General features: G+C 41.9%; 1 protein-coding gene and 1 long non-coding RNA gene across 2 annotated transcripts in view; both read right to left on the minus strand.

Moving 5' to 3' along the window:
- Positions 1-24,067, minus strand: part of LOC147029015 (uncharacterized) — a 26,164-nt gene extending 2,097 nt beyond the window's left edge. Inside the window, exons 1-3 of the long non-coding RNA XR_015056773.1 lie at positions 4,815-24,067; positions 2,573-2,774; positions 1-151 (exon numbers count right to left, since the gene is read on the minus strand). The exon at positions 1-151 is cut by the window's left edge and continues 2,097 nt beyond it. This is a non-coding gene — a long non-coding RNA (uncharacterized LOC147029015). The remainder of the gene's footprint in view (positions 152-2,572; positions 2,775-4,814) is intronic.
- A 1-nt stretch (position 24,068) lies between these two features.
- LOC147029016 (uncharacterized) overlaps positions 24,069-26,887 on the minus strand; it is a 41,974-nt gene continuing 39,155 nt past the window's right edge. Inside the window, exon 6 of the mRNA XM_085876178.1 lies at positions 24,069-25,156. Within this exon, the coding sequence (XP_085732304.1) occupies positions 25,023-25,156 (134 nt within the window). The 3' untranslated portion in view covers positions 24,069-25,022. The remainder of the gene's footprint in view (positions 25,157-26,887) is intronic.

Below are 26,887 nucleotides of genomic sequence, written 5' to 3' on the forward strand. Positions count from 1 at the left end.
GATTATCCGGTCTCTGATAACAGTGTACTCATGTAGAGGCACAGCATCAGCAGTGTAGTCACGTCCCAACAAAATGATAACTACCCGGTAACCAAGCTGCCAGAAGCAGGAAGAAGAAGAAGAATCTGGAGGTGTCAGCCAAGGGTGGACTCTGGACAAAAATAACAATAATAATAATAAATTACATCAAATGTCAGTCATTTCAGTTAAATGTTTGCAGTCTATTTACCAAGTACAGTCCCCACTCAACGTGCTTTGTGTTCCAGGTTTAATTGGCAACGCAGGTGCATGAAGAAGAACTATGAAGCCAATTTTGAAGGGTGCTTCAAGAACAGCGTTCATCGACCCTGCACTCTGTTTTAAAATTAACTAGAATGTGATCATCTATTATTCTAACTCTCTTTAAATAACTCGTAGTTTTAACTAGAATGTGATCATTTATTCTTGTGACTTTGTTTTTGATAGGTGGGGTCTTGTGACCATCATTAATGTGGTGGAAGGGGAGGAACATGATTTGGATGGTTTTACTGATTAGTGATGTTAACTATGAGTTAACCTCTCTTAGAGATCATACAACTGGAAAGCATCTCAAAAGCCAAAGCCCATCGATGTCGGCTTTGTACTTGAAGTAAATTTGATGAAAACGATGATAAATTTGATGAGCCGGTGTTCTCCATATCCTCATAATGAAGGCTCGTTTTAAAATTTGATGATAAATCTTAAATGGTTAAAAAAAAATAAACAAACAAGAAAAAAACGTGATCACCTCGACAGAGAGACACCCAAGGGATTGCAAATCCCCGTGCCCACTGTTTGGGGGAGAGGATAACGAAACAAACCCCCTATTGACCTCGTAATAGCAAATCCCCTCTCCAGATCATATTTGGTGGCAACTCCCTGTACACATCACAACAAGAACGACCACCCTCCAGAACATTCCATGTATTCTAAGGAAGCTGCAATAATCAAGTTCTGTGTCGGTGTGGGCCAGTTGGACTGACAGGTCAAGCTCATCACTGCTGCCCTTTATCAATCAGAAGGTCAGAGAAAAGGCACACGTAGAACATGAATGAGAATAACATCACCAGCTTTCATAATTAAACTTTTATTTTAGGTTTGAATTCTGGCTTCTTGTGTTTTATGCTGGAATTGAAGTTCAGACCTTCTTGTGGATTTTCATATCTGCCTTTTTCACGTCGATGCAAAAATTTTGATCGGGCTGGAAGGATTGCCTACACCTTGAGGTACGTACACTCACCTGTCAGCTGTCAAGTCTGGGTTTGAATCCCGACCATGCAATAAACTTTCATCCTGGTGTTTCACGAGCAGGGAGATTCATCAATATGTGTGCCGTCTCTCGGATGGACGTTAAACTGGGCAACCCGTCTGCTGGCATTAGTTGGTGGATGTTAAAGATCCAACTTATACACACATATATAATGTTTGTATATATACACACACATATATATATATATATATATATATATATATATATATATATATATATATATATATATATATATGTGTTTCTCCATATGCATGTATATATTTATATGTATATATGTATATATATGTATGTATATGTATATATACATATGTATATGTATGTATGTATATGTATATATGCATCTTCTTCTTCTTCTTTCGGCTGCTCCCGTTCGGGGTCGCCACAGCGGATCATCCGTATGATCCGCATAGTGATTTGGCACATGTTTTACGTCGGATGCCCTTCCTGACGCAACCCTGGTCGCCTCTTACGGCACAGGGATATGGTACACCTATTTTAACCGGGGTATACACCGGCCCAGTATACTGGTACTCATTTCGCCGACCTCGGAAGGATGACAGGCTGAGTCAACCCCCTGGTGTATTAATTCAGTGGCTTAACGGGGCTTGAACTCAGGACCTTTTGGATCCCAAGCCGCTGCCCTAACCACTGCGCTAAAACCAGGCATGTATATGTATATATACATATATTTCAATATATGAGGTGCCGCGAGGAGTGATGCAAGGGCCACATCGGCCATTTTGGAGTTTATGCCATAGCGTACTATTTTAATCCTTCCCCTATCATCCGAGCCTGTCATCATCATATCATTAAAAAATGTCGCTTACATCACTCCTCATCGCCGGACCTCATGTATATACATATATATATATATATATATATATATATATATATATATATATATATATATATATATTGATATTGATATTGTATTTATGTGTATTCATATATACATATCCTCTCGCTTTGTGCAGACATATCCCGTCGCTCCAACCGTTACTCCCCTCGCAGCATGGAAAATGACGCAATGCAGGAACTGATTGCTGGACTTCCCAAGTAAAGGTTGAAGTTGGCTTTTCAACAACTCTTCTGCACAATGCTTCTCCCCTCCACCTTGTGACTCGGCGTTTTCAATAAAACATACCAAGATGTTATCCTGTCTTTAAGGAATATTCTCTTATTCCCTTTAATTTTCCCTTATTGGTTGAGACCGTCTAATTACCCCAACGAAAACCCCAAAAGTCTTTTATTTCACTCAACAAACAGCTTTGTATATATCCTTACCTTCTTTAAATTTTTGGTTCGTGACTGCGCAACATCCGCGGAGAGGTGGGTAATCTGCCTGGTGGGAACAGGTTCTCCAGCAGAGATCTCTCACTTTTGGCTTCGCCAGTGTTCACTTATCACCAGACAGAAGCCCCTCTCCTCGGACGGAGGCTGTCAATCCCATCCTCGTTGCCTATTCTGTGGTAGCAATTCTAGCCACCTGAAGACAGAAAAACCTTTCGTTCAATACAAGCTGTTTATTCAGTGGAATAAAAGACATTCTTGTGCACAAGAGGAAGGCTCCGACTCTCAACACCGTTGCAAACCGAATACTTGACTCTACATCGAATATTGTGCTACTATATACAGTTTTACCAGGGTGTGTCTGGATAACAGATGGAACTTTGTGGACTTTAAAATTGCAACATGGAAGGATAAATTTAAATTTGTCTGTTTTGAAGCTTGCTTATAGTCCCAGAAGTGTGTGTGTGTGTGTGTGTGTGTGTGTGTGTGTGTGTGTGTGTGTGTGTGTGTGTGTGTGTGTGTGTGTGTGTGTGTGTGTGTGTGTGTGTGTGTGTATGGGGGGGTGTGGGGGGGGGAGATGGTCATCAGACAGATAAGCTTTGGCAAGGTTGTTTACGGAATGTGTGTATTCTGCCCTCTCCTAGTTTTACCAGCATATATTTATTAAATTCTTTCCCAAAGCACTAAGTTAATTTGCATTTTTACATTATTATGAATTCAATTACTAACTCAGTTTCCAGTGTGTGTGTTAGTGTGTGTTAGTGTGTGTTCGTGTCCCAAGGGAATTTGTTTTTCAAACTTAAATCTTCAATTTCAATTGTTTATAAAAAAATGTAATTAATCACGAAGATGACAAATTTGCCAAAAAATGCTTCACTGCACTTATCCTCAGTAAAAACAAGCCTGTCTCAAAAGCGATGCATCGTGAGGTGTTTTTAATGATGTGGTGGTTTCGTGGCAGTGAGGTGTGTAAAATGATGTGGCTGTTACGTGGTGGTATATTTTGAATGATATGGCGGTGAGGTGTATTTAATAATTTGGTGGTGACGTGTGTTTAATAATGTGTCAGTGCTTGTGCCACTGTAGTGACGTTTGTATGTGGTAAGGCGAGCGTTGCCAGCTGATCCATGTTGGTGTGTGTATACATATATGTTATAATTACGCACGTACATACATCTGAGTGGAGTCCACCCATCGCTTCATTGCCCAATTAATTATATGAAGGAACAAACAGAAAAGAAAAGACATGTTGTGAAATTGAGCTTTTATAAATATCTGTGAAATGGACCTTTGAAAATAATTGAGAATGTTCTTCCATACTTGAAGTATAATTCTTTTTTCTTTTTTTTCAGATTCCGATTGATTCAATTTTTTGAAAATGTGGTGCTTTCAAGGCAAAAAGAAGAGGAAGAAGTATCAGAAGAAAGGCAAATTGAATCAGATGGCGGTAAAGCATTGTTATTAGCTCCGCTAAGCCCACCGGAGGTGGACAGAGGTGATGTTTTCATTCCTGTCTATTTGTAGGTCAATCACCGACAGGTCACAATTTTAAACCGATCTTCACGAAACTTTACTAAAGGGTGGAGTTGATAATAAGCAATAAGCTTATTCATTTAAGGTCAAAACATCAACATAGACCAAAGGTCAACAAGTTTGTAAAATTTCTAAAATCAATTTTCATCTGATTCACTTGAAATTTGAACAGGGTTTGCATTTCTTGTCACTGAATTCAACCAGCCATTATTTCTGAGGTCAAAATAGGCCAAAGGTCAACAACTTCAGTGAAATTTTTAAAATCCTCAATTTTCATGACCTGAAATTTGGAGAAGTTGAATGCTGTGAACAAACTTTGGTACATTACGGGTGATGAAGGTTGTGTTCAAGTTTTATCACATTTGTGTGTTTTGTTTCGGAGAAGAAAGCAAATGTATATTTTGGGGGCAATACCCCCCCCGGACACCCACTTAAACCACAATTTTTTTTAATGCCGTGAACAAACTTTGGTACATTACGGGTGATGAAGGTTGTGGTCAAGTTTCATCAAAATCGTGTGTGTAGTTCCAGAGAAGTTGCAAGTGTTTCTGGACGGACGGACGACGCACCATCCCATAAGCTCCCCGGAACTACGTTCCAGCTGAACTGAAAATCAGGGTCTAAGGAGGACCGCGGGGGGTTTAACCTCCCAAAAAAGGTTTTTTACTGTCTTTTCCAAAACCACACATGATTTTTATGATACCTGATCATTTAGCTTTAGAACGTAGTTCCATCCAGGGAGCTTGTGGGAAAGCTAGTCGATTTTCCGTCCGTTTCCCATAAACTTTCAACTTCTCTGAAACGACACACACAACTTCAATGAAAGTTTATCACAAAAGTTGAAACACAAGAACAAGGCAAAAGGGCAATCCAGTCATATTGAGGTGAAATATTGTTATTGTTGCCTATATTTGGAATGTTTCTTACCTTTATAAACAACACATTGAGGTATTTTTTGTTTATTAGCCCCCGTTGGACTTCGTCTGAAATGGGGGCTTATGGATTTGGTCTTGATTTTCGCGTGAGCGCGTGCGTCTGCAATCATATCTCAGACATATATGGACCAATGTTATTTCTACTTGGGACAAAGACAACACCTGATGGTATACATATGCACATAATTTTTTTTTTCGACAACCGATCCAAGATGGACGACTGATGGCCATTTTAGTTGTAAAAAAAAAAAATCCCGATGTTGAGCCATTTCTCGGACTTGCATTTATTGATGCTGTTTAAACCCGGCACACAGATAACCAATGATGGCTAACATATGCACATCATTTTTTTTTTTCGAGATCAGATCCAAGATGGCCGACTGGCGCCCATTTTGTTACTTAAATGCATCCCCAACAATTTTTCTGACATGCATGTTTCGATTTTCTTCAATCTTGGCACAAGCACAGTACACAATGGCATACACTTGCTACTAACTTTATTTTGCGATCTGATCAAAGATGGCTGACTGGTGGCCTGGAGGCCATTTTAGTTTACGTCAATGTGGGCTCGCCATTTCACTCCATAAAGAAAAATTACAAAAACAATGGGGGCTATGACATTTATGTCTTTTTTTTACTTGTTATTCCCACGCTTTTTGAAAAAACCGGGGATATTGTAATCGGCTCCATTTGTCTGTCCATATATGTCCGTCATTTTATCTCCTAAACGGTTGTGCAGAAATTCAAATTTGGTAGTAATCGTCACCACATGGCAAGAATGTGCAAGAGCAGTATCATTTTTGGCCTCGGCATTTGGCGCGGGGTCAAAAGGTCAAGTACCGAAAAATGCAATTACGGGCACGTTCTTCAACATATTTTTTAATGAAACTTTGTATGTGAAATCAACATTGAGCGGTGCATGAAATGTGTAACAATTTTTTTGGATTTGACCCGCGGTTCATTTCCCTGGGGGCTGGGACTTTGGGTTACATATATCAAAACGGGGAAAAAATTTACCTCAAAATTTGGTATTGGGTCATTTCTGGTGGAACTTTTTGCCATCTTTCAACTTTGAAAATTATTGAGGGTTATCTCTGCAACAATATTGTTATGGATCTGGGATTTAAGTTTCGTCATGAGGGGAAGCGCTCTCGTTCCTCCCAAACACCCGGCCCTGAGGCCACCTAGCACAGATAACTCTGCACACCAGTGGGTTGCTGAGCAACTACGAGCACCGATTGGTTCTGCCAATCCAGCAGGGTTTCACAACTTTGCGTGATACTTTACGTGTGGATGGCCATACCAAAGGGGGTGGGGGGGTCTTGTGCCCTCAATGCGTACTCTGGTTACCTAACCGAATCAGATGCAACCAAGCGGAGCTGTGAGTAGGCACCAGCTCATAACAGCAAATTATGTGGGTTAAAACTACCCAGCTAACTACGTACAGGACCATGCTGGACCAATGGAGGAAAAGACAGGATGAATTATGGGTACATTCACAATAAAAGCAATTTATTTATAAAGCAAGAACTGTGGGTACATTTATAATTTAAGCAATATATTTTCCTCCATCAGCGTTAGATGTTTGAGTGACAGTGGCGGTTCTGCTTTAGTATCAGCTCCTGCTGTTGTCCCAAAGTGTGTAATGTTCTCATGTCTGTGGGCTCCATTCTAACCTAATAGATATCTCACTCTCTCTCAATCAGTACACTCATCACCAAAAACATGCTCCTTCCTCCCTCTCAGCAGACCTCTTCCCAACCACTCAAATCTTGTACATCCCCCTGCCACCTCCCTTCTTCACCATATCTCCACCAATTCTCATACTACCCCTGTCCCATTGCCTTCCTGCACCTTGGCTCTGCCTGCTCTCATTGTCTCCTCTTCCTCTCAAAGCTTCTCTCTCACCCCTTCCTCGCAAAGCATCCTTCACACTCTTTCCCCCTCACCTCTCCCCTCTCACCCTTCTCCCTCAACTCTCCCCTCTCACCCTTCTCCCTCCAATTTTTCCCCTCACTCCCCCTTCCCAAAGTTTCCCCTCTTCACATCCACAAAGGTGCCTCCTTCCCCCAGCCTCTCTTTTCCACCTCCTCAAATCTTCAACTGCTCTCTGCCCCCTTTATTATTACTTCCCACAACACCTCAACCCATCACCACCGAGCCTTTTTTCCTCATCCGGCCCTCTCCCAAAGCTCTTCTGCAATCAACCCCCACACTTATTCAATAACTATCCTGACCTACTCTCCCCCTCCCCTTCCTCTTCCTTTACGGTGTGGACCTCAAATATCCGAGGCCTTCACTCGAACATGACTGATCTCTCCATACAGGTTGCAACTGACAAACCAGACATAATCAGCTTAACAGAAACTTTCCTCTGTCAAGACATTTCTGACTCCTGAGTTTCTCTCCCTGGTTACTCCCTCCTCCGGTGTGATAAACCTGAGCCTCGTCCTGGTGGCGGAGTTGCTCTCTTTATCAAAAATTATATTCCTCACTCTCCATGCACTGCCCTCACTTCCCAACACCCCCAGGAATACCTCTGGCTATGGCTTCCCCTCCACTCCCACCTCATGTTTATTTGTGTATGTACCGTCCACCAAACAGTGATAACTCCATTTACTTCCCGCTCTCTGAAAACATGAAATAACTTTTATCCACTCATCCCAACTCTCTCTTCCTCATCTGTGGTGACTTCAATTGTCATCATGCCAGTTAACTGCGTGTGGGTATCTCTCTCACCTGCCATGGCACTTCAGCAAAAGTCTTTTGTGACTCATTGGGCTGATACAATCTGTCAACTTCCTGACCTGGATCTCAACCAATGGTACTCCACCTCTTCTGGATCTGATTTTGACCAATTTCCCTGAAAATGTCTGCTGTTCTTACTCCGCTCCAATTGGTTCTTCTGACCACGTGCTTGTCAAAGTAGACATCTCTCTGGCTGTTATTGGTGAACCACCTCAGTGCCATAGAGTCTGGCATTTCACTTAAGCTGACTGACAGGGACTTCAAGCACCCCTCAAACCTTGAGACTGGACTCCCATCTCTACTTCCAGTGACACCAACTCATCCTGGGAATTCTTTCATAGAAACTTGCTCTCTCTCATGCACAGATTTATCCCCTCTCGTCTTCAGTTGTCCCTCCCTTCCTCTCGCCCATGGTACGCTGAAGCTTGTGGCTCGGCAGTTGTCCTGAAACAACTTGCCTTCACCTTATGGAAAGCTAATCAAACTGAAGGCAATGTCAGTTCCTTCCACAGAGCTTGAAACAAGTGTGTCTAACCTTAGGAGAGCCAGAAAACATCTTTCTTATCTCAAGTCTGAACTCTCAAACCTGTCTCCCTCCTCCAAATCCTGGTGGCATTTCGTTAAGTCTGTTTCTGGTGTATGATACCCCTCCATCCCCTCTCTTTTCTCAAATGGCAGCACAGCTGACACTGCACGTGAAAAGGCTGAATGCCTAAAATCTGTGTTTGCTTCTAAATCTTGTGTCCCAAACCCATCGCTTTCTGTACCCACCTTACCCAGTCACACTCAGCTGTCCCTGGAGTCCTGACAAGCTTGCTGTCAAACCTCAACTCAGATTCTGCAACCGGTCCAGACGACATCAGCCCACGTGTCCTAAAAACCTGCTCTGCTGCTCTTGCTCACCCTCTCTCGATTCTATTCACCCTCTGAATATTCACCCAGCAAACGTTACTGCCCTGCATAAAAAAGATGCAAAAACAGATCCCTGCAACAACAGACCAATCAGCCTTCTCCCAATCATCAGCAAGGTTATGGAATCCATCATCGCTTCAGACATTAATTCTTTCCTCTTCTTTAATGGCCTGATTTCCAAACATCATTTTGCATTCAAACCAGGTCGCTCTACCCTGGATATGCTGCTTCTGCTCTCCCAACAATGGATGGAAGCCCTCAATGCCAGACAGGAAATCCGAGCGATATCCTGAGACATATAGAGTGCCTTCAATATGGTCTGGCACCCTGCCCTGCTCACCACTTTCAGGAAACTTTCAGGAAGTTTCGATGAAAACTGTAGGCTGTGAAACAAAAAAGTCCACAAGAAGAAGATGAAGAACAACAACGTGAGTAAGACTTAGAGATCCTCCACGAGGATCTAAAAATGAGGATGTCTGCGCTGTGGAAGTGAGAAGTGCAAATGCAGGGCAGCATGATGTAAGAGGAAGGTGTGAGAGGTGTGAATCAGCCTGGGGAGTAACTGTTGAAATCTATCTGTCTGGGTTCTTCCTGACATCTTTGTTCCCTTCACATATTTTTTTAAACGATTATTATATTAGGGTACCCAGTTAAATGGACTGGGTAACTTATTGTTTTTCTTCTGTTTATTTTTTTATTAGGGTACCCAGTCAAATGGACTGGGTAACCTATTGTTTTTCTTCTGTTTATTTTTTATTAGGGTACCTAGTCAAATGGACTGGGTAACCTGTTGTTTTTCTTCTATTTATTTTTTATTAGGGTACCCAGTCAAATGGACTGGGGAACCTATTGTTTTTCTTCTGTTTATTATTTATCATTTATTATTTTTCTTTTTCCACCGGCAATTTGTGGGTTCTTTCGCTTTAAAAATCATTTTCTCGGGAACGGTAAGTCCAATCGACACTAAATTTACGTCACGTGGTACGGGCGCCATCTTGAAAAAAACCGATAAACTTTGGACCTCTGTATCTCTGAAACAGTGCAATGGAAAAATATTTCGCTTCATACATTGTAATGACCTCCCAATGGGGAAGAGGGGAGATTTTTCGTGACGTCATCAGTGATGCTGTATCCCGGTGAAAAATTCGTCAAGTACAACACTGCAGAGGAAAAATCTGAAATATCTTGAGCATCATCGACACAACAATTCACTGTCGAAAAAAAATATATTGTGACGTCATAGGTGACTTGGTTCGGCAGCCATCTTGTTTTTTTTTTTTTAATAATTAAAAACATCTTCTCCAGAAGGGCTGAAGAGATTGATGCGAAACTTCACAAGAACATTCCCCACGACACCCTTTTACAAGTTTGTTAATTTCTTATTGATACGTCACATGGTTTGGTGGCCATATTGAATTTACCTTAAAACCCTCAAACATCTTCTCCAGAACGGCTGAAGAGATTGAGGCGAAACTTTACACGCATATTCCCCATGACATCCTTTTACAAGTTTGTTAATGAATAATTAATAGGTCACATGGTTTGGCAGCCATGTTGGATTTAAGAAAAATATTAAATAATGTTTTCTCTGGAACTGCTTAATCTATCGAAGCGAAAATTTGCAACTATCATCCATCATTGTGTATGCACGCATGGTAAAAATTATGACATCACAAGTCACATAGTTTGGCAGCTATCTTGGATGGAAAAACGCACCTTATCCAATTAACACGAAACTTCACACACGTATTCTACTGCAGGATTGGAGGCAGAATGTAAATGTATGACATTATAGGTCACATGGTTCGTCAGCCATCTTGGATTGAAAATTCATAAATTTTAAAAATCTTCTCCAGAACGGCTGGACAGATTGAGGGAAGAATTCACACACACTTTCCCCAAGACATCCTTTCACAAGTTTGTTAATTTCTAATTGATAGGTCACATGGTTTGGTGGCCATATTGAATTAACCCTAAAACATTCAAACATCTTCTTCTACAGAACGGCTCAACAGATTGAGGCGAAACTTTACACGCACATTCCCCATGACATCCTTCCACAAGTTTGTTAACAAATAATTGATCGGTCACATGGTTTGGCAGCCATGTTTGATTTAAGACAAATATTAAATGTTTTCTCTGGAACTGCTTAATCTATCGAAGCGAAAAGTTGCAACCATCATCTTCCATCATGTCTGCACACATGGTAAAAACTAAGACGTCAGAAGTCACATGCTTTGGCAGCCATCTTGGATAGAAAAATGTACCTTATCCGATTAACAAAAAACTTCACTCACGTGTTCCAATGCAGGATTGGAGGCAGAATGTAAATTTATGATGTCATCGATCACATGGTTCGTCAGCAATCTTGGATTGAAAATTAATAAATTTAAAAAATCTTCTTCTCCAGAACGGCTGGACAGATTCCGCCAAAAATTCACACACACTTTCCCCAAGACATCCTTTCACAAGTTTGTTAATTTATAATTGATAGGTGACATGGTTTGGTGGCCATATTGAATTTACCCTAAAACCTTCAAACATCTTCTTCTCCAGAACAGCTGGTCAGATCAAGGGGAAACGTCACATAAGTATTGCACACGAGCAGTGAATTTCAGTTTGTTAATTTCTAATTGAAAAGTCGCATGGTTTGGCAGCCATGTTGGATTCAATAATTATATTGAATAATGTTTTCTCAGGAACCACAAATCCTATCGAAGTGAAACTTGGCAAATATCATAAACAACAATGTCTGCATACATGGTAAAATTATAATGTCACAAGTCACATGCTTTGGCCTCCATCTTGGATAGAAAAACACACCTTGTCTGATCAACACAAAACTTAACAAGCATGATCCACTTCCCCATTAGAGGGAGAATTTAAATTTATGTTATAATAGGTCACATGGTATGGCAGCCATATTGGATTTAAAATTAATAACTTTAAAAGTCTTCTTCTCTGAAACGGCTGAACAGATTGAGGTAAAACTCCACATGTATGACCACCTCTCCATGACGAACAAAATGTTTTCCCGCCCCGCCTCCCTTTTGATGAACAACACATCCTTTGACAGCCATATTGCATTGAAGGAAAATATTAATTAATGTTTACTCTGGAACTGCTGATTCAATAAATGTGAAACTTCACAGAAATGATGGCGCACTCATGTGGAATGAATGGTTTAAATTTAAACTCGATCGGCCTCATGGTTTGGCAGCCATGTTGGATTGAAGGGGAAATATGAAGTAATATTTACTCTGGAACCACTACGTCAATATATGTGAAACTTCACAATTATAATCTAACCGCAATGTGGAATGAAAGTATTAAATTTCAACCCGATCGGCCACATTGTTTGGCAGCTGGAATTATTTAATTATTTTGAATCTGAGAGCTTTTAGATTTGTTTTTTTTTTTCCAGAAGGCTCACTTGGCTGCACCTTAATGCGTTTGAGGGTACAGGAAAAGCAATTCAATTGATACCGACAATGTCCCCAGGAAAAAAAAGGGCTAACTGCATACGTAAGAACGAGATTGAACACTGTGCTGTCTGGTTCGTAACTCGTCTTTCCCGCGCTGTCCCGAAGCAGGGCTGTATTTGTATCACTATTAAAGAATGTTTTCTCTGGAACCACTTATCCCATCGAAGCAAAACTTTGCGACTGTCATCTCCAGGAAGTCTCACGTTGCATCAAAGGCGGACGTCTGGGTACCCGGTCGTCACTGCCAGCAGTTATAAAGTGGCAGTTCTAGTTCAGGTACCCAGTCAAATGGACTGGGTAACCTATTGTTTTTCTTCTGTTTTTATCATATTTCTTATTCTTTTTCTGCCGGCAATTTGTGGGTTCTTTTGCTTTAAAAATCATTTTCTCAGGAACGGTAAGTCCGATCGACACAAATTTTTCACCATCGTATGTATCTTTTTTGATAGCAAACTTAATTGATAATTGTGACGTCATAGGTCACGTGGTATGGGCGCTATCTTGAAAAAAAACGATAAACTTTGGACCTGTATCTCTGAAACGGTGCAATGGAAAAATATTTCACTTCATACATTGTAATGACCTCCCAATGGGGAAGAGGGGTGATTTTTTGTAACGTCATCAGTGATGCTGTATCCCGGTGAAAATTCATCAAGTACAACGCTGCATAGGAAAAGAATCTGAAATTTCTTGAGCATCATCGACATAACAATTCACCGTAGAAAAAAAAATATATTGTGAAAAACGCACCTGATCCGATGAACACGAAACTTCATACACGTTTTCCACGACACGATTGGAAGCAGAATATAAATTTATGATGTCATCAGTCACATGGTTCGTCAGCCATCTTGGATTGAAAATTAATACATTTTAAAAATCTTCTCCAGAATGGCTGCACAGATTGAGGCAAAAATTCATACACACTTTCCCCAATACATCTTTTGACAAGTTTGTTAATTTCTAATTGATAGGTCACATGGTTTGGCAGCCATATTGAATTTACCCTAAAAACTTCAAACATCCTCTTCTCCAGAATGGCTGGTCAGATCAAGGGGAAACTTCACAAACATATTGCACACGAGTAGTGAATGTGTTTGTTAATTTCTTATTGATAGGTCACATGGTTTGGCAGCCATGTTGGATTCAAGAATTATATTAAATAATGTTTTCTCTGGAACCACATAACCTATCGAAGTGAAACTTGGCAAATATAATCTACCCCCATGCCTGCAAGAGGGTAAAAATTATGATGTCACAAGTCACAAGGTTTGGAGGCCATCTTGGATCGAAAAACGCATCTTGTCCGATCAACACGAAACTTAACAAGCAGAATCCACTTCCCCATTAGATGGAGAATTTAAATTTATGTTGTAATAGGGCACATGGCACGGCAGCCATATTGGATTGAAAATTAATAACTTTAAAAGACTTCTTCTCTGAAACGGCTGAACAGATCGAGGTGAAATTCCACATGTATGACTGCCTCTCCATGACGAACAAAAAGTTCTCTCCCCCTTTTGATGTACTGCACATCGTTTGGCAGCCATATTGGATTGAAGGGAAAATATTAATTAATGTTTACTCTGGAACTACTACATCAATAAATGTGAAACTTCAGAGAGATGATGCAGCAGACTTGCAGAATGAAGTGTTTAAATTTCAACTGGATCGGCCTCATGTTTTGGCAGCCATGTTGGATTGAAGGATAAATATTAATTAATGTTTTCTCTGGAACCGCTACTTAAATATATGCGAAACTTCACAACTATAATCTAGCCAACATTTGAAACGTAGCTTTAAATTTTCAACCCGATCGGCCATGCGGTTTGGCAGCCAGAAATATTTAATTATTTGAATCTGAGAACTTTTAGATATTTGTTGTTTTTTCCAGAAGGCTCACTTGGCTGCACCTGAAAGCGTTTGAGGGGACAGGAATAGCCATTCAATCAATACCGCCAATGTCCCCAGGAAAAAGGGCCGACTCCATACGTAATGATTAGATTGAACACTTTGTGCTGCCCAGTTCGTAACTCGTCAGTCCCACGCTGTATCGAAGCAGGGCTGTATTTGTATCACTCTTAAATCATGTTTTCTCTGGAACCACTTATCCTATCGAAGCTAAACTTTGCGACTGTCATCTCCAGAAAGTCTCACGTTGTATCAAAGGCGGACGTCTGGGTACCCGGTCATCACTGCCAGCAGTTATAAAATGGCAGTTGTAGTTGTTATTGCAGTGCGGCGACATCGCGCTGTTATGTAATTGGCTATTCTGTCCTGTGTCTCCTGTCACACTTATTGCCGCGTACGTCCCTTTGATCTGAGGTCTATAAATAGAAATTTGTCCAACGTCACAACTCTTCCCATCATGCATGCTAATTCACAGCGTCTACATTTAAATTTTATAACTGCAAAATTGTTTCATCATTCTTAACCTAAACTTTTACTGCCCCCAGCCGCGCGATATCGAAGTATTCGCTTCTTGTTATTATTATTATTCTTTTTTTCACAATTCTCTTCATTCGTTGTAATTCTTGCTTTTTCTCTTTCTTTCATGTCTTTCACTCTCTATTCCTCTCTTTCGTTATCTATCTTTCAGGAGAAGTGAATTATTGCAGAAATCTTTCTGTTAGGCCCACTTGGCTGTGCCTGGATGGGTTTGAGGGTTGTGGAGTTGTGGCTGAAACCCGAGTCCGATCCAGGTTTCTCCTGATGACTTCATCTTTGCTCTTTACTTCTTCAGGTTCCTTCTTGGTCTTCCATTTCATAATGCTCTCTTAGCTTGTGCATACTCAGGGGACGAAACATAGATGGGAGAAAAAGATGCATGAAAGAAAGATTTCACGGAGATGTGTAAGAGGTCTGTAAGTGTGAATATTGGCTGCTGAATGCAGCCGAAACTGAGCGTCGATGACCCGGGGGTGATCCCGGCCCATCCTGCCAACAGCTCGCTCCACTCCGCTCACCTCGCTTGGCTGCTCCGCCCTCTTCGCTCAGTTGCATTGGCTCTTGAAGAGATTGGAACGAAGGAGAGATCTTGGATGACTGCCTCACAGAACCAGGACGAAGGAGAGAGAGAGAGAGGGAGTGAGCAAGTTGAATTGCTCCCTTTTATAAAGCCTGAGTGAGTGAGGAGCCAAAAATCGGATCAAATGAACCTGGAGGCATTCCCGAGCTCCCCCATTGGCGCATAGCAGTTGTCCCATGCAGTAGCCTATGCCCTGCCAGGCTTCAGAATTGAAAATGGCTTCAGTTGCCCTTGAGCCTGGCCATGCGGCGGAGCTCTGTAATTAACATTTGGCAAGGGTCTTCAGGAGCGCTCTCCAGCCCCGAACATGTGCTGGACTCCACTCTACCATGATTATTTAGGGAAGCCCTAGAGCTACCCGCACGTCCTCAAATGAACCCCAGCGTGCACTCACGCTTCAAGTTACACACCGACACACCTCGGCTCTTCATGTCCTTGTTCCTTCAACACCCTCAAAGACTGTGGTGAGCGTCCAGGAGGGTTGATGGCAGTTGCAGCAGTTTTAAGGGGTGAGGGAAGCGTTGTAGCATTTGTGGTGGAGGTTAGTGTAGTTGGTCGAAGCTGTGGGGAAGAGGTTGGGGTAGTTGGTCATAGTTGTGGCAAAGAGGTTGGAGTAGTTGGTCATAACTGTGGAATTGTGGCGAAGAGATTGGAGTAGTTGGTCGTGGTTGTGGCGTTTGTGGTGAAGGCATTGGACGTCGGCTGTTGTGGAGATTTTGAGAAGGCATTTGGAAGGGTCATGGTAAGTGTTGTAGTGTTGTGGTGAGCATAGTAAGGGTCTGAGGTGAGGCATCAGTTTGGTCCTGGCACCCCGTTTGAACGGAAAATGGCGCACGCATACAAATGAGTGTCCGCTGTGTCCTCTCTCAGCTCTTGGTATCGCTATTGTTCAGTGTGCATTCTTGCATGCTTTGTGTATGAGAAAAAGAGAAATAAAGAGATGAAGTAAATGAAATAATAAAGGATTGAAGACCTAACTAAAAGCCCTATGCAACGCCTCTTTCCCATTTGCCCACTCGACATATGGAAAGGGCAAACTAAAAAATACGAGTGATATAACTGTCTCAGGGTCGCTTTATGTTGGGTGCCATTGCCTCGGAGGAGTGGCGGTGTTACAAAACTGCAACAATGCAATGAGTTAGATTCGAGTCTGTGGTCAATGTGCACACTCTGTTACAAGATGCCTGAAGCCGTCGCAGCCCGCCCGGCTGTGCACAGCTCACTTTAGCAAAACAAACTTGACCGCACTTCGCCGCTCCAAATGTCCAGCAATCCGCTGGAGCTGGATCTCCAGTTCACATCTCAAGTCCACCTTTCCGGTCGAACACTCACCGCTCACCTTATATTGTATCGAACACAAGGTCACTCTGAAGACAGGCGGCAGAAAGTCTGCATTCCAAGAGTGACCAAAAGCCTGATCATTGGGTCGGGGCATCGTGTCCCAGAACAAATCTTTCCCCCAGTCCGTTCACCTTGAATGTCGGAGTGTAGCCGTCACGTTACCCGAACATTGTAGCCTCAACAAAAGCTGTCCTCAAAGTTCTGTTGACACTCCAGCAGTGTGAAATGCCACCGATGCATTCAGCTGTCTGCACAAGTGTCCTTTCACACAGTAACCAAAATACTTATTTCATTCAAGCTGCCTTTTACACAGAACACCTGAACATTTCCAATCATGCAGGATTAGTATTAATCCATAACAATGTCATGAACAAACTTTTGAACATCACGGGCGATGAAGGTTATGGTCAAGTTTCATTGGAATTGTGTGTGTGCAGTTTCTGATAAGAAAGCAAATACCCATTTTAGATGCAACTGCCCCGAGACTCCCTTGGGGCTGATTTTTTTTTTTTATGCCGTGAGCAAACTTTGGTAATCCCAGGTGATGAAGGTTGTGGTCAAGTCTTATCAAAATCGTGTGTGTAGTTTCAGAGAAGAAGTTGCAAGTGTTTGTGGATGGACGGATGGGCGACACACCATCCCATAAGCTCCCCGGAACTACGTTCCAGGTGAGCCAATCAAAAAGAACCCAGATTTAAAAACTTGAATAATTCTGGCTGCCAGACCATGCGTCTAATCAGGATGAAATTTAAAACATATTTAATCCATGATTGCTGTCAGACCATGTGACCTATCAATTATTCATGATTACGCTGGTATCCCCCAGGCTTGGGGAACGTGTGTGAAGTCTCTCCTCTATCTGTCCATTGTCAGATCAGGTCTGATCAGATCTGTGACATGCTACAGGTCCCATGTAAACCTGTACTAACCTTTTCATTGTCAGGGTGCCAGTGATTAAACCGTCTCTCCTCCCCCACTAAGTTTCGTTGTGAGGAAGGTGTATGGATATGGACACCCAGCAGGATTAAAAACAAAACCTGTTAAAGGGTGAAGGAGCTCCCTGTGAGCGAACGGCATTCCATATCAGGTGCCTGTCTGTCTGCGGATGTCCTGCAGTTGGTTTACCTTTTTCTAGGAGGTTGGTGGCAAGATTTACACAACGGCCACCATAAAACACTTCATTCTGCAAGACACACAAAAAAAAAAAAATGCAAAGAAAACTGAAAAACCCAAGACTTCAAGACAACCATCCTTTATGTTGGTGGTAAATTTCTTGTAACCAACTGTCTGGTGAAGAAGAACTTTGTCTCCCAAGGGATACTGGATACCATTGACCAGTCACAGGGCCAGGCTTAATGACATGGCTGAGCTATTCAGGGAGAGGAGGCGTAAAACTGTACGTGGGCCGAGGGTGGATAAGGAGGCCTATATGCGAGGAATCTGTGAAGGAGTTGGGCATCGCCTGTGGTCAAGTGATTCTTGTCCTGCTTCGAGGAATTTGTGCATTGTGCTCTGCCAAGCCTGTCCCTCAGTGTACTGCAGTTAGAATGGCCGAGGGTGGTGGGCTCTTTACAGACGAGTCCAAAGTGAAGGCTCGCAGGGCCGGTTACTTTGAGCGGCTGCACCAGGCTGACCCACCAGCTGTTGAGTTGGATGTTGGGGTGTCACTATTCCTATTGCTATTGCTGACCATCCAATCGACTGTGATCCACTTTCATTTGTGGAAACGCAGGCTGTGCTGAACCAGTTGAAAGTGGGTAAAGCTCCTAGGATCTGTTTCATCCATGTCGAATTTCGCGAGGTGAGTGGAAATGCTGTACTCGTGTCGTTACATGCAGTACTGTGCTGTCTGGGACACAGGCATCATCCCAAATGAGTGGAAGAGGGGCTTTGTTGTCCCTCTCTGGAAAGGGAAGGGTGCCACCAGAACTGCGACAGCTACCGGGGGTGACTCTGCTCTCAGTGCTTGGCAAAGTCTTTGCTTCGATAATTCCTCATCGGGTTTGCCACCATCTGCTTGAGCACCAGTGTTCAGAGCAGTCAGGCTTTACACCAAAGAGGTGATCGATTCATTGACTGTATCCTTGGTCTTCCAGATGCAGATGAGCATTTCAGCAGGGGCTGCTCACAGCCTATGTTGATCTCTGCAAAGAGTTTCATTCAGTCAATCGGGATGCCCTCTGGAGGATTTTCGGTCATCATGGGGTGCCACCAAAACTGATCAATCTGATTTATGAACTATACTCTCATACTGAGAGTGCTGTGAGGTGTGGTGGTTCCATATCAGACTTATTTCCAGTTGTTACTGGAGTTAGTCAGGGGTGTGTACTGGCCCCCACAGTTTTCAGTGCTTGTATGGACTGGATTTTGTGGAGGATGTCGGAGAGAACAAGCTGCGGTGCATTATTTGGGAAGGTCAAGATCACTGACCTTGATTTCACAGATGATTCAGTCATCTTTGTGTAGACGCTGGATATCCTAAGGGGGGCCCTTGAGGTGCTGAATGAGGAGTCGGGGCCACTAAGCTTACAGATTTCCGGGTCAAAATTAAGATCCAGGCTCTCAGTGACATATTGGATACTGCTATCTTGTCTGTACCTGTTTGTGGTGAGGATGTTGAGGTCACAGAGAGATTCACTTCCCTTGGCAGTGATATTCATGTCTGCATGTTGGGAGCCAAAGGTCAATAGATGTCTGGGTCGGGCCTGGGGAGTCATGGATTCACTGTATCATGGGGTGTGGCGCTGTCGGTACCTATGCAGGAGGATGAAAGTCCAAGTCTTTAAGTCCTTGGTGTTTCAAGTGGCTATCACTGGTCAGATTGTTTCCAACGAGCGGTTGCTAAGAGAGACTCAGATGAGATTTGTTACCTGTATAATCCAAGAGCATCAGCTGTGACTGTATGGACATGTGGATCGCTTTCCTGACACTGATCCTGCTTATTAGATTCTCTCAGCGAAGGAGACTCGTGGGAGGAGGAGGCTAATGGGCCAATCACGCACCTCGTGGCTGCAGCAGGTTGATCGGCATCTCAAGGAGACGGATATGGGCCAGGCATCTGCCTGGGGGATGGCCAGATGGATGCCCCTGGAGTGCTGGTAGAAAATGGATGCAGTTATGCGCTGCTCTGGCGCATGCTCCCATACCTGACCTGACCTGTCAAGCCGTTCTAAAGATTTTAAAATGTTTTCTGGTAAACCCAATGTGGCTGCCGAACCATGTGACATATGACGTCAAAGGTGGGAACGTTTTGCTCCTCATGGATAGGCGGTCATACATGTAAAATTCTGCCCCGATCTGTTGAGCCGTTTCAGCGAAGATTTTTGAAGGTTTCTTTTTTTTGTAATGAAAAAAAAAAACAAATAGTGCTGTCAAACCACGTGACTGATGACATCATCAGATCATGACATGAAATCATGACTGATTTCAGAGCAATAATGCGAAAGTGACGATGGAGGTGTTAAAAAGATAAAATTACCCCCTTGTGGGGGTGACGGTCATCTCTATAACACCACAAGTTCTCAATGTTCAGTTCAGGTAACTGTGAAACAGTCCAAACTTACCGTTTAGATTGAAATAGTTCACAGAGATACACTAGGATAATACTACTAATGACATAATTAATAAAAATGTATTGTTCATTTAGTACCCGGATTAACACATCAGAATCACCAGTAAGTGCAATACGTGGTTTTCCGGTCCGTCCACTCTCTGGGGACATTTCACTTCCGGTTGTAGAAAAAAAACGAAAAAATAGGCTCAGCTCTCGAAGATTATGATAATTCTGTAGATTATTCTTCACTGATTATAATGCAACTTTCAGAATGAAAATTGGTCAAGTATTTATAGAGATATTGAGGTTTGAAAAATCGTTAGAGCTAGCAAATTCATTAATTATTAATTCCACAGAAGTTTCGTGACACTGCACAAAGTAACATGTCAGGTATGAAAAAACATTTTGTATGACATATTCATTAATTATTAATTCATTAATACTGGAATGTACTCATTGATATATTAATCAGAAAGCCCGAAGCATGAAGCATAATTTATCACTTATCCCCTCATCCGGGATCCGTGGCCTCGCTCCACAGCCTGCAGCCCTATGTCCGCCGGTGATTATGTTAGATATCGGCACGATCGAGAGGAGCCTGCGAATCATCCCTGCTGATGCACTGAATTGATGCAATCGTTCGGCCAGAATATTCGTTGTCAAGATGTTGCGTGATTAAATCACCAATACAGTCACTCGAATTTATACCGCCGACATACTTCTTTACAATCACCTTCGCCCCAGAAACCACAGTCAATCTGAACCACGCTGGCCACTGCTCAGATGCCATGACCGGACTACTGCGCAGTTCTACTACGCTGTTTGGTTAAAGATGACTTGGCATTTTGGCGTGCGCGCACGAAAGTATATTTTGAAAATAAATGCCGACGTTTACATTTCGGGTTTTGAAACTTTTGCACCTTCGGCGGAAAATGTATAAATATAAAAGGCTAAAAATGTGTTTTATATTTATATTTCATTTCTCCTTCCTTCCTTCCTTCTTTGCGAATCGCATCGGCATTTTTGGCCATATTCCAGATCACGTGACGATCAAACGGGAAGGAAATTCAAAAATCTGTCCGGTTAGATACAAGATAATATTTTTTACTGTCATAACCAATAAACAGTTGCCGAATATCTTGTCGAATGGCAGACGAGATAGGTTTTGAAAATGGCGATTTTTATAACTTACGTGATCTCGTGACCTCGTCCCTGACCTTGAACCTGGACAAAAGTTGTATCGTTGTGCAACAGTCATCGACCTCTACCCACATACTAAGTTTCATCAAGATCGGAAAGAAAAATTGTTGACGGACGTACGGACGGACATTTGGTCCGGCTTTATTAGGTCATCTCGGTAGAGATGACCTTAAAAAGTGGTTGCAGAGAAAACCCGTACTCGCGTTCTGTGCGGACAAACAAACAAACAGATGTACCCAAATGCAATAATCTCTCCTCTGGCGAGGCTAATAACAAACCTCAATTGATCAAATAAATGGTCTTTAATGAGCAAGTGAAATGCAATTCTTTGAACAAGTCTGCTTAACGAAAGAATATGAGTTTCACATGGCAAAAACAGTAAATTACAAGAACATTATCAAGTTGCATTCAGACCCAGTCACTCTACTCTGGGCAGTGGGCATGCTGCTTCTATCTCCAAACAATGGATTGTGGCCCTCAATGTCAGGCGTGAGATCAAGACTGTCTTTGTGGACACACATCATGCATTCGATAACGTCTCGCACCCTGCCTTGCTCTCTCAACTCTCTGCCTATGGCATCACAGACCACCTCGCCACATGGCTTATGTACTTCCTCTACTTGCGTAGCCAACGTATGGCTCTCAACAGGATCCTCTCATTTCCTCGCCCTGTCAATGCTGGAGTACCCCAAGGTTGTACCTTGAAACAGTCCAACAGTCCTATTCCTAATCTTCATCAATGATCTCTCGGATTCTCTGGAAAATCCCCATTATCGATTTGCTGATGACCCCCACCCTCTGCTGTGACATCCCTCATCCCTCATAGGCAGGAAGGAGCCTCTTCCCTCTCTTCAGACCTTAGTAGAATCACAAGATGGTCAAACATTTGGAATAAGTCTTTCACTAATGACAATTCTCCCTCTCAATTCTCACTCACACATTCATCTCTGTGTCTCTGTCTGTCTGTCCGCTTGTCTCTCTCATGTCTCTTTATGCTGTTCTTTTCATTCTGTTATGTCCTGATCTGTTGTGTGTTCTAACTACTCCATGAACCTCGACACTGCATACAAAAAAAGTACATATTGCCTAATGCGATTCACGATTGTGTACGTACACAGTGCATCAAAAAGTATTCACACCCCTCGACTTTTGTCATATTTTGTTGTTACTGACTGAATTTAAAATGGATTAAATTTAAATTTTTTGTCACCGATCTACACAAAATACCCCATAGTGACAAAGTGAAAACATGATTTTAGAAATTTTTACAAATTAAAAATTACCCCCAGTTGGGGGTGACGGTCATCTCTGAACCTCTGTATATGTGGATCTCTGATCGGCTTAGAATGACTTCGATGTAGTCTTGTCTTTTGGTTCAACGTACAGACGAAAGCCCGGGAGTAAAAAGGATAGAAAACCTCAGAAATCAAACTACATTTCTGAGTTATCCGGAGATAGATTTTGAAAATGGTCGATTTGGAACATTTATGATAATTTGTGATTATGGAACATTTCAAAAGGATAGAAACCGGACCTCAGAAATCAAACCGCATTTCTGAGTCATAAATGGCAGATGATATTTTGACAATGGATGATTTCACAAGTTTACAGCATCGGTGACCTTGACATTGACCTTCAATCAGGTCTAAAGTCATACCACCGTGCATCACTCATCAACCCCAATCGACATACCAAGTTTCATCAAGATCGGGCAAAATTTTTTTGACCATATCACATCAACGATTTTTCCAACTTTGAAGACACTTGATTCGATAACTAGGACGAATTTAAAAAAAACCTGCCTAAACAAATTTAGATATTATTCCATATTATCAGAATCCGAAGAAATTTCGAAGATCGGATCAAAAACGGCGGAGGAGATAGATTTTGAAAATGGACGATTTCGCAACTTTGGAGTGACCTTGACATTGACCTTCACCTTCATTCAGGTCAAAGGTCATACCCTCGTAAATCCCTTATCGCCATCGACCCACATACCAAATATCAAGAACATCGGAAGAAAAAATGGGGACGTACGTAGGTACGGACGGAGATCAAGACTGGTTTTATTAGGTCATCTCTCATGAGATGACCTAAAAATGAAAAGCTGAAACGTCTTGCGTCAATAAGTATTCAACCCCATTGCTATGGCACTCCAAATTGAGCTCAGGTGCATCCAATTTCCTTTGTTCATCCTTGAGATATGTCTACAACTTGATTGGAGTCCACTTGTGGCCAACTCAATTGATTGGACGTGATTTAGAAAGAAACACCTTTCTATATAAAGGTCCCACAGTTGACAGTGCATGTCAGAGCAGAACCTCTGCCATGAAGTCTAAGGAATTGTCCATAGAACTCAGAGGTAGAATTGTAAGGAGATACAGATCTGCGGAAGGGTATAAAACAATTTCTAGAGTGTTGAAAGTTCCCAAGAACACAGTGAGCTCCATCATTAGGAAATGGAAAGAATATGGAACGACCCAGGCTCTTCCTCGAGCTGGCCATCCGATTAGACTGAGCAACTGGGCAAGAAATATCTTGGTCAGGGAGGTGATCAAGAACCCAATGACCACTCTGACAGAACTACAGAGTTCCTTGTTTGAGATGGGAAAACGGTCAGAAAAACAATAATCTCTGCAGCACTTCACAAATCCAGACTTTATGGGAGAGTGGCCAGATGGAAGCCACTCCTGAGAAAAAGGCACATGACAGCATGCCTGGAGTTTGCAAAAGACACGTGAAAGACTCTGAGAGCATGAGACTAAAGATTCTGTGGTCTAATGAGAAGAAAATTGAACTCTTTGGCCTGAAGGCAAAGCAGAAACTGAACACAGCTCATCACTCATCTAACACTATCTCAACTGTGAAGCATGGTGGTATAGGTATGCTTTTTGGCGGCAGGGACTTCGGGACTTGTAAGAATGGAGGGAACAATGAATGGAGCCAAATACAGGCAAATCCTTGAGGAGAACCTGCTTCAGAGTGCAAAACACCTGAGACTGCGGTGAAGGTTTACATTCCTACAGGACAATGACTCCAAACATACAGCCAAATCAACACTGGAATGGCTTCAGATTAAGAACGTGAAAGTCCTTGAGTGGCCCAGCAAAAGCCAAGACTTGAATCCCATTGAGACTCTGTGGAAAGACTTGAAGATTGTTGTTCACCGACACTCCCCAACCGACTTGACAGAACTTGAACAAAACTGCAAAGAAGAATGGAAGAAAATCCCCAGATTGAGATGTGCAAAGCTGATACAGACGTACCCAAGAAGACTCGAGGCTGTAATCACTATCAAAGGTGCTTCTACAAAGTACTGATATAAATTTAATTGATTTTAAATTCAGGCTGTAAAACAACAAAATGTGACAAAAGTCAAGGGGTGTGAATACTTTCTGAAGGCACTGAATGTTGAACCTCAACTTGAAATGACCTGTGTTCACTGTTGTACAAAGTTGCAGCATATTTATCAACTGTAAGAACAAGTACACTAATTATTGAAATGCAATCCAAAATCAGAACTTCCTTGTAGGGAACAAAAATAGCCAAAGTTGAAAAAGATGGCAAATACACAAAAACATAAATGGGCAGACATTAATAATAAATCTGCAATGCTGTACATCATGTATTAGTTCTATTGCACAACACACAGTAGTTTTTCAAAACGGTAGACAATGATCAATGTACAGTGAATGCAGTACATGCAGTTCTACTGCAGCAGGTGACGGAGGGTTGGACAGTCTGTGGTTTGCGAGGGCCTCAATCCATCATAATCTACAACGTTAGGATCAGCTCCACTTTCAAGCAACCGTGAAACAAGGACAGGGTCACCGGCAGCACAAGCTGAAAGACAGAGTTTGAATAAGGATTACAGCCAAACCTCACTTCACTGGTCTAAAGTTTGCCAAAAGGCTGATTCAAGGTGAAATTAGACCTGTAATCATTTATTTAAAGTTCCGGGTAGCTTTCCTGCAACTTATTCGGAACGGAAATGAACTTTGTAACCAGCACAGCATCTTCTAAATAAAGCACCGTAGAAGATGCTGTGCTGGTTACAAAGAAGTAAGAAGACGTATAATTAAGCAAGGCAATTTGATTCCTTTATTTATACATCGATCTACTGTTCACAGTGAATCTTGTACATAAATCACATGCAGGACATGTGTGTATGTATTGCAATATTTGCTCATGCAGGTACATTTTCAGGAACATTCTTTGTAAGGAGGAGGGGTGAATAATTAATGAGATTCAACCTGTGCCAATCAATCTCAAACTATCATTTTCAACATCTGAAGTAACGATGAGTCAGAAAAGCCTGTCTCATTTTGGGTTTGCATCTGCCAAAAGACGAGGTGTTGACGCAGAACATCAACAGGAGAGTATTCCTACTGGTAGGCAGGATGTTAAAGGGGATTCTCGTATTCATCTGCTTCGATGAGTTCCGCGAAGCTCTCTCCCATTTTACAGCTATTGACATGGATATATAATTATCCATTTGTTGCAGTGAAAGTTATTCCAAAACAAGTGAAAATTAGGACACTTTGATGCCTCCACCCACAATATTACATCATTATACATACTTGTACCAAGTTTGATTTAAATCCCTGAACCAAGATTCAAAAAATAAATAACTCCGGCTGCCAGACCATGCGTCTGATCAGGTTGAAATTTAAAACATGTATTCCCCATGACTACGAGATCATAATTGTGAATTTTCACATTGATTGATGAAGCGGTTTAAGAAAAAAAATATATATATATTTTAAAAATTTCCGTTGTGGAAAGGCTTGGGGAAAGGTCCCAATATGCCTGTCAGACCATTTGGCCAATTAACTATTTGTGAATACCCTTGTATCCCCGAGGCTTGGGGAACATGTGGGTGAAGTTTATCCTCTGTCTGTTAAGCTGTTCTGGAGAAGAAGGTTTTTAAAGGTTTATTCTTCAAAAAATCAAAGCTGCCAAACCATGTGACCTATGACGTCATAGGTGGAGAACTTTTTGTTCCTCATGGATAGGCGATCATACATGCAAGGTTTCGCCTCGATCTGTTCAGCTGTTTCATAGAAGACTTTAGAACGTTTTTATGTCAAAAGAAAAATATCTGCTGAACCACATGACCGATGACGTCATCAATTATTTTCCTTCATACAATTTAGCACGAGATGACCCTCAAAAGCGTTCATACTGATCAGATAAAGTGTTCGACGTATGCAATTATGATGTCATAATGAAGCCACCTATATCAGACTAGAATGACACTTCAACGTCACGACGTCAACAGATATGCCTCCGTCCACATAATTAAATCATTATAATAATTGTAAGAAGTTTTATTTAAATCCCTTAGCCCAGATCCAAAGAACTAAATAATTCTGGCTGGCAGATCATGCATGTGATCAGGTTGAAATTTAAAACACAGCTTCTACATCACTATTTGATCATAAATGTGAAGTTTCATGTCAATTGATGAAGGGGCTCAATATAAATAATTTTTTAAAGATTTTTGTTCAATCCAATATGGCTGCCAGACCATGTGACCTATCAATTAGTCATGAACACCCTGGTATCCACAAG

This window comes from Eptatretus burgeri, chromosome 4 (genome assembly GCF_056783735.1).
Source record: "Eptatretus burgeri isolate ZD-2024b chromosome 4, Ebu_testis_v1, whole genome shotgun sequence".
Lineage (NCBI taxonomy): Eukaryota > Metazoa > Chordata > Myxini > Myxiniformes > Myxinidae > Eptatretus > Eptatretus burgeri.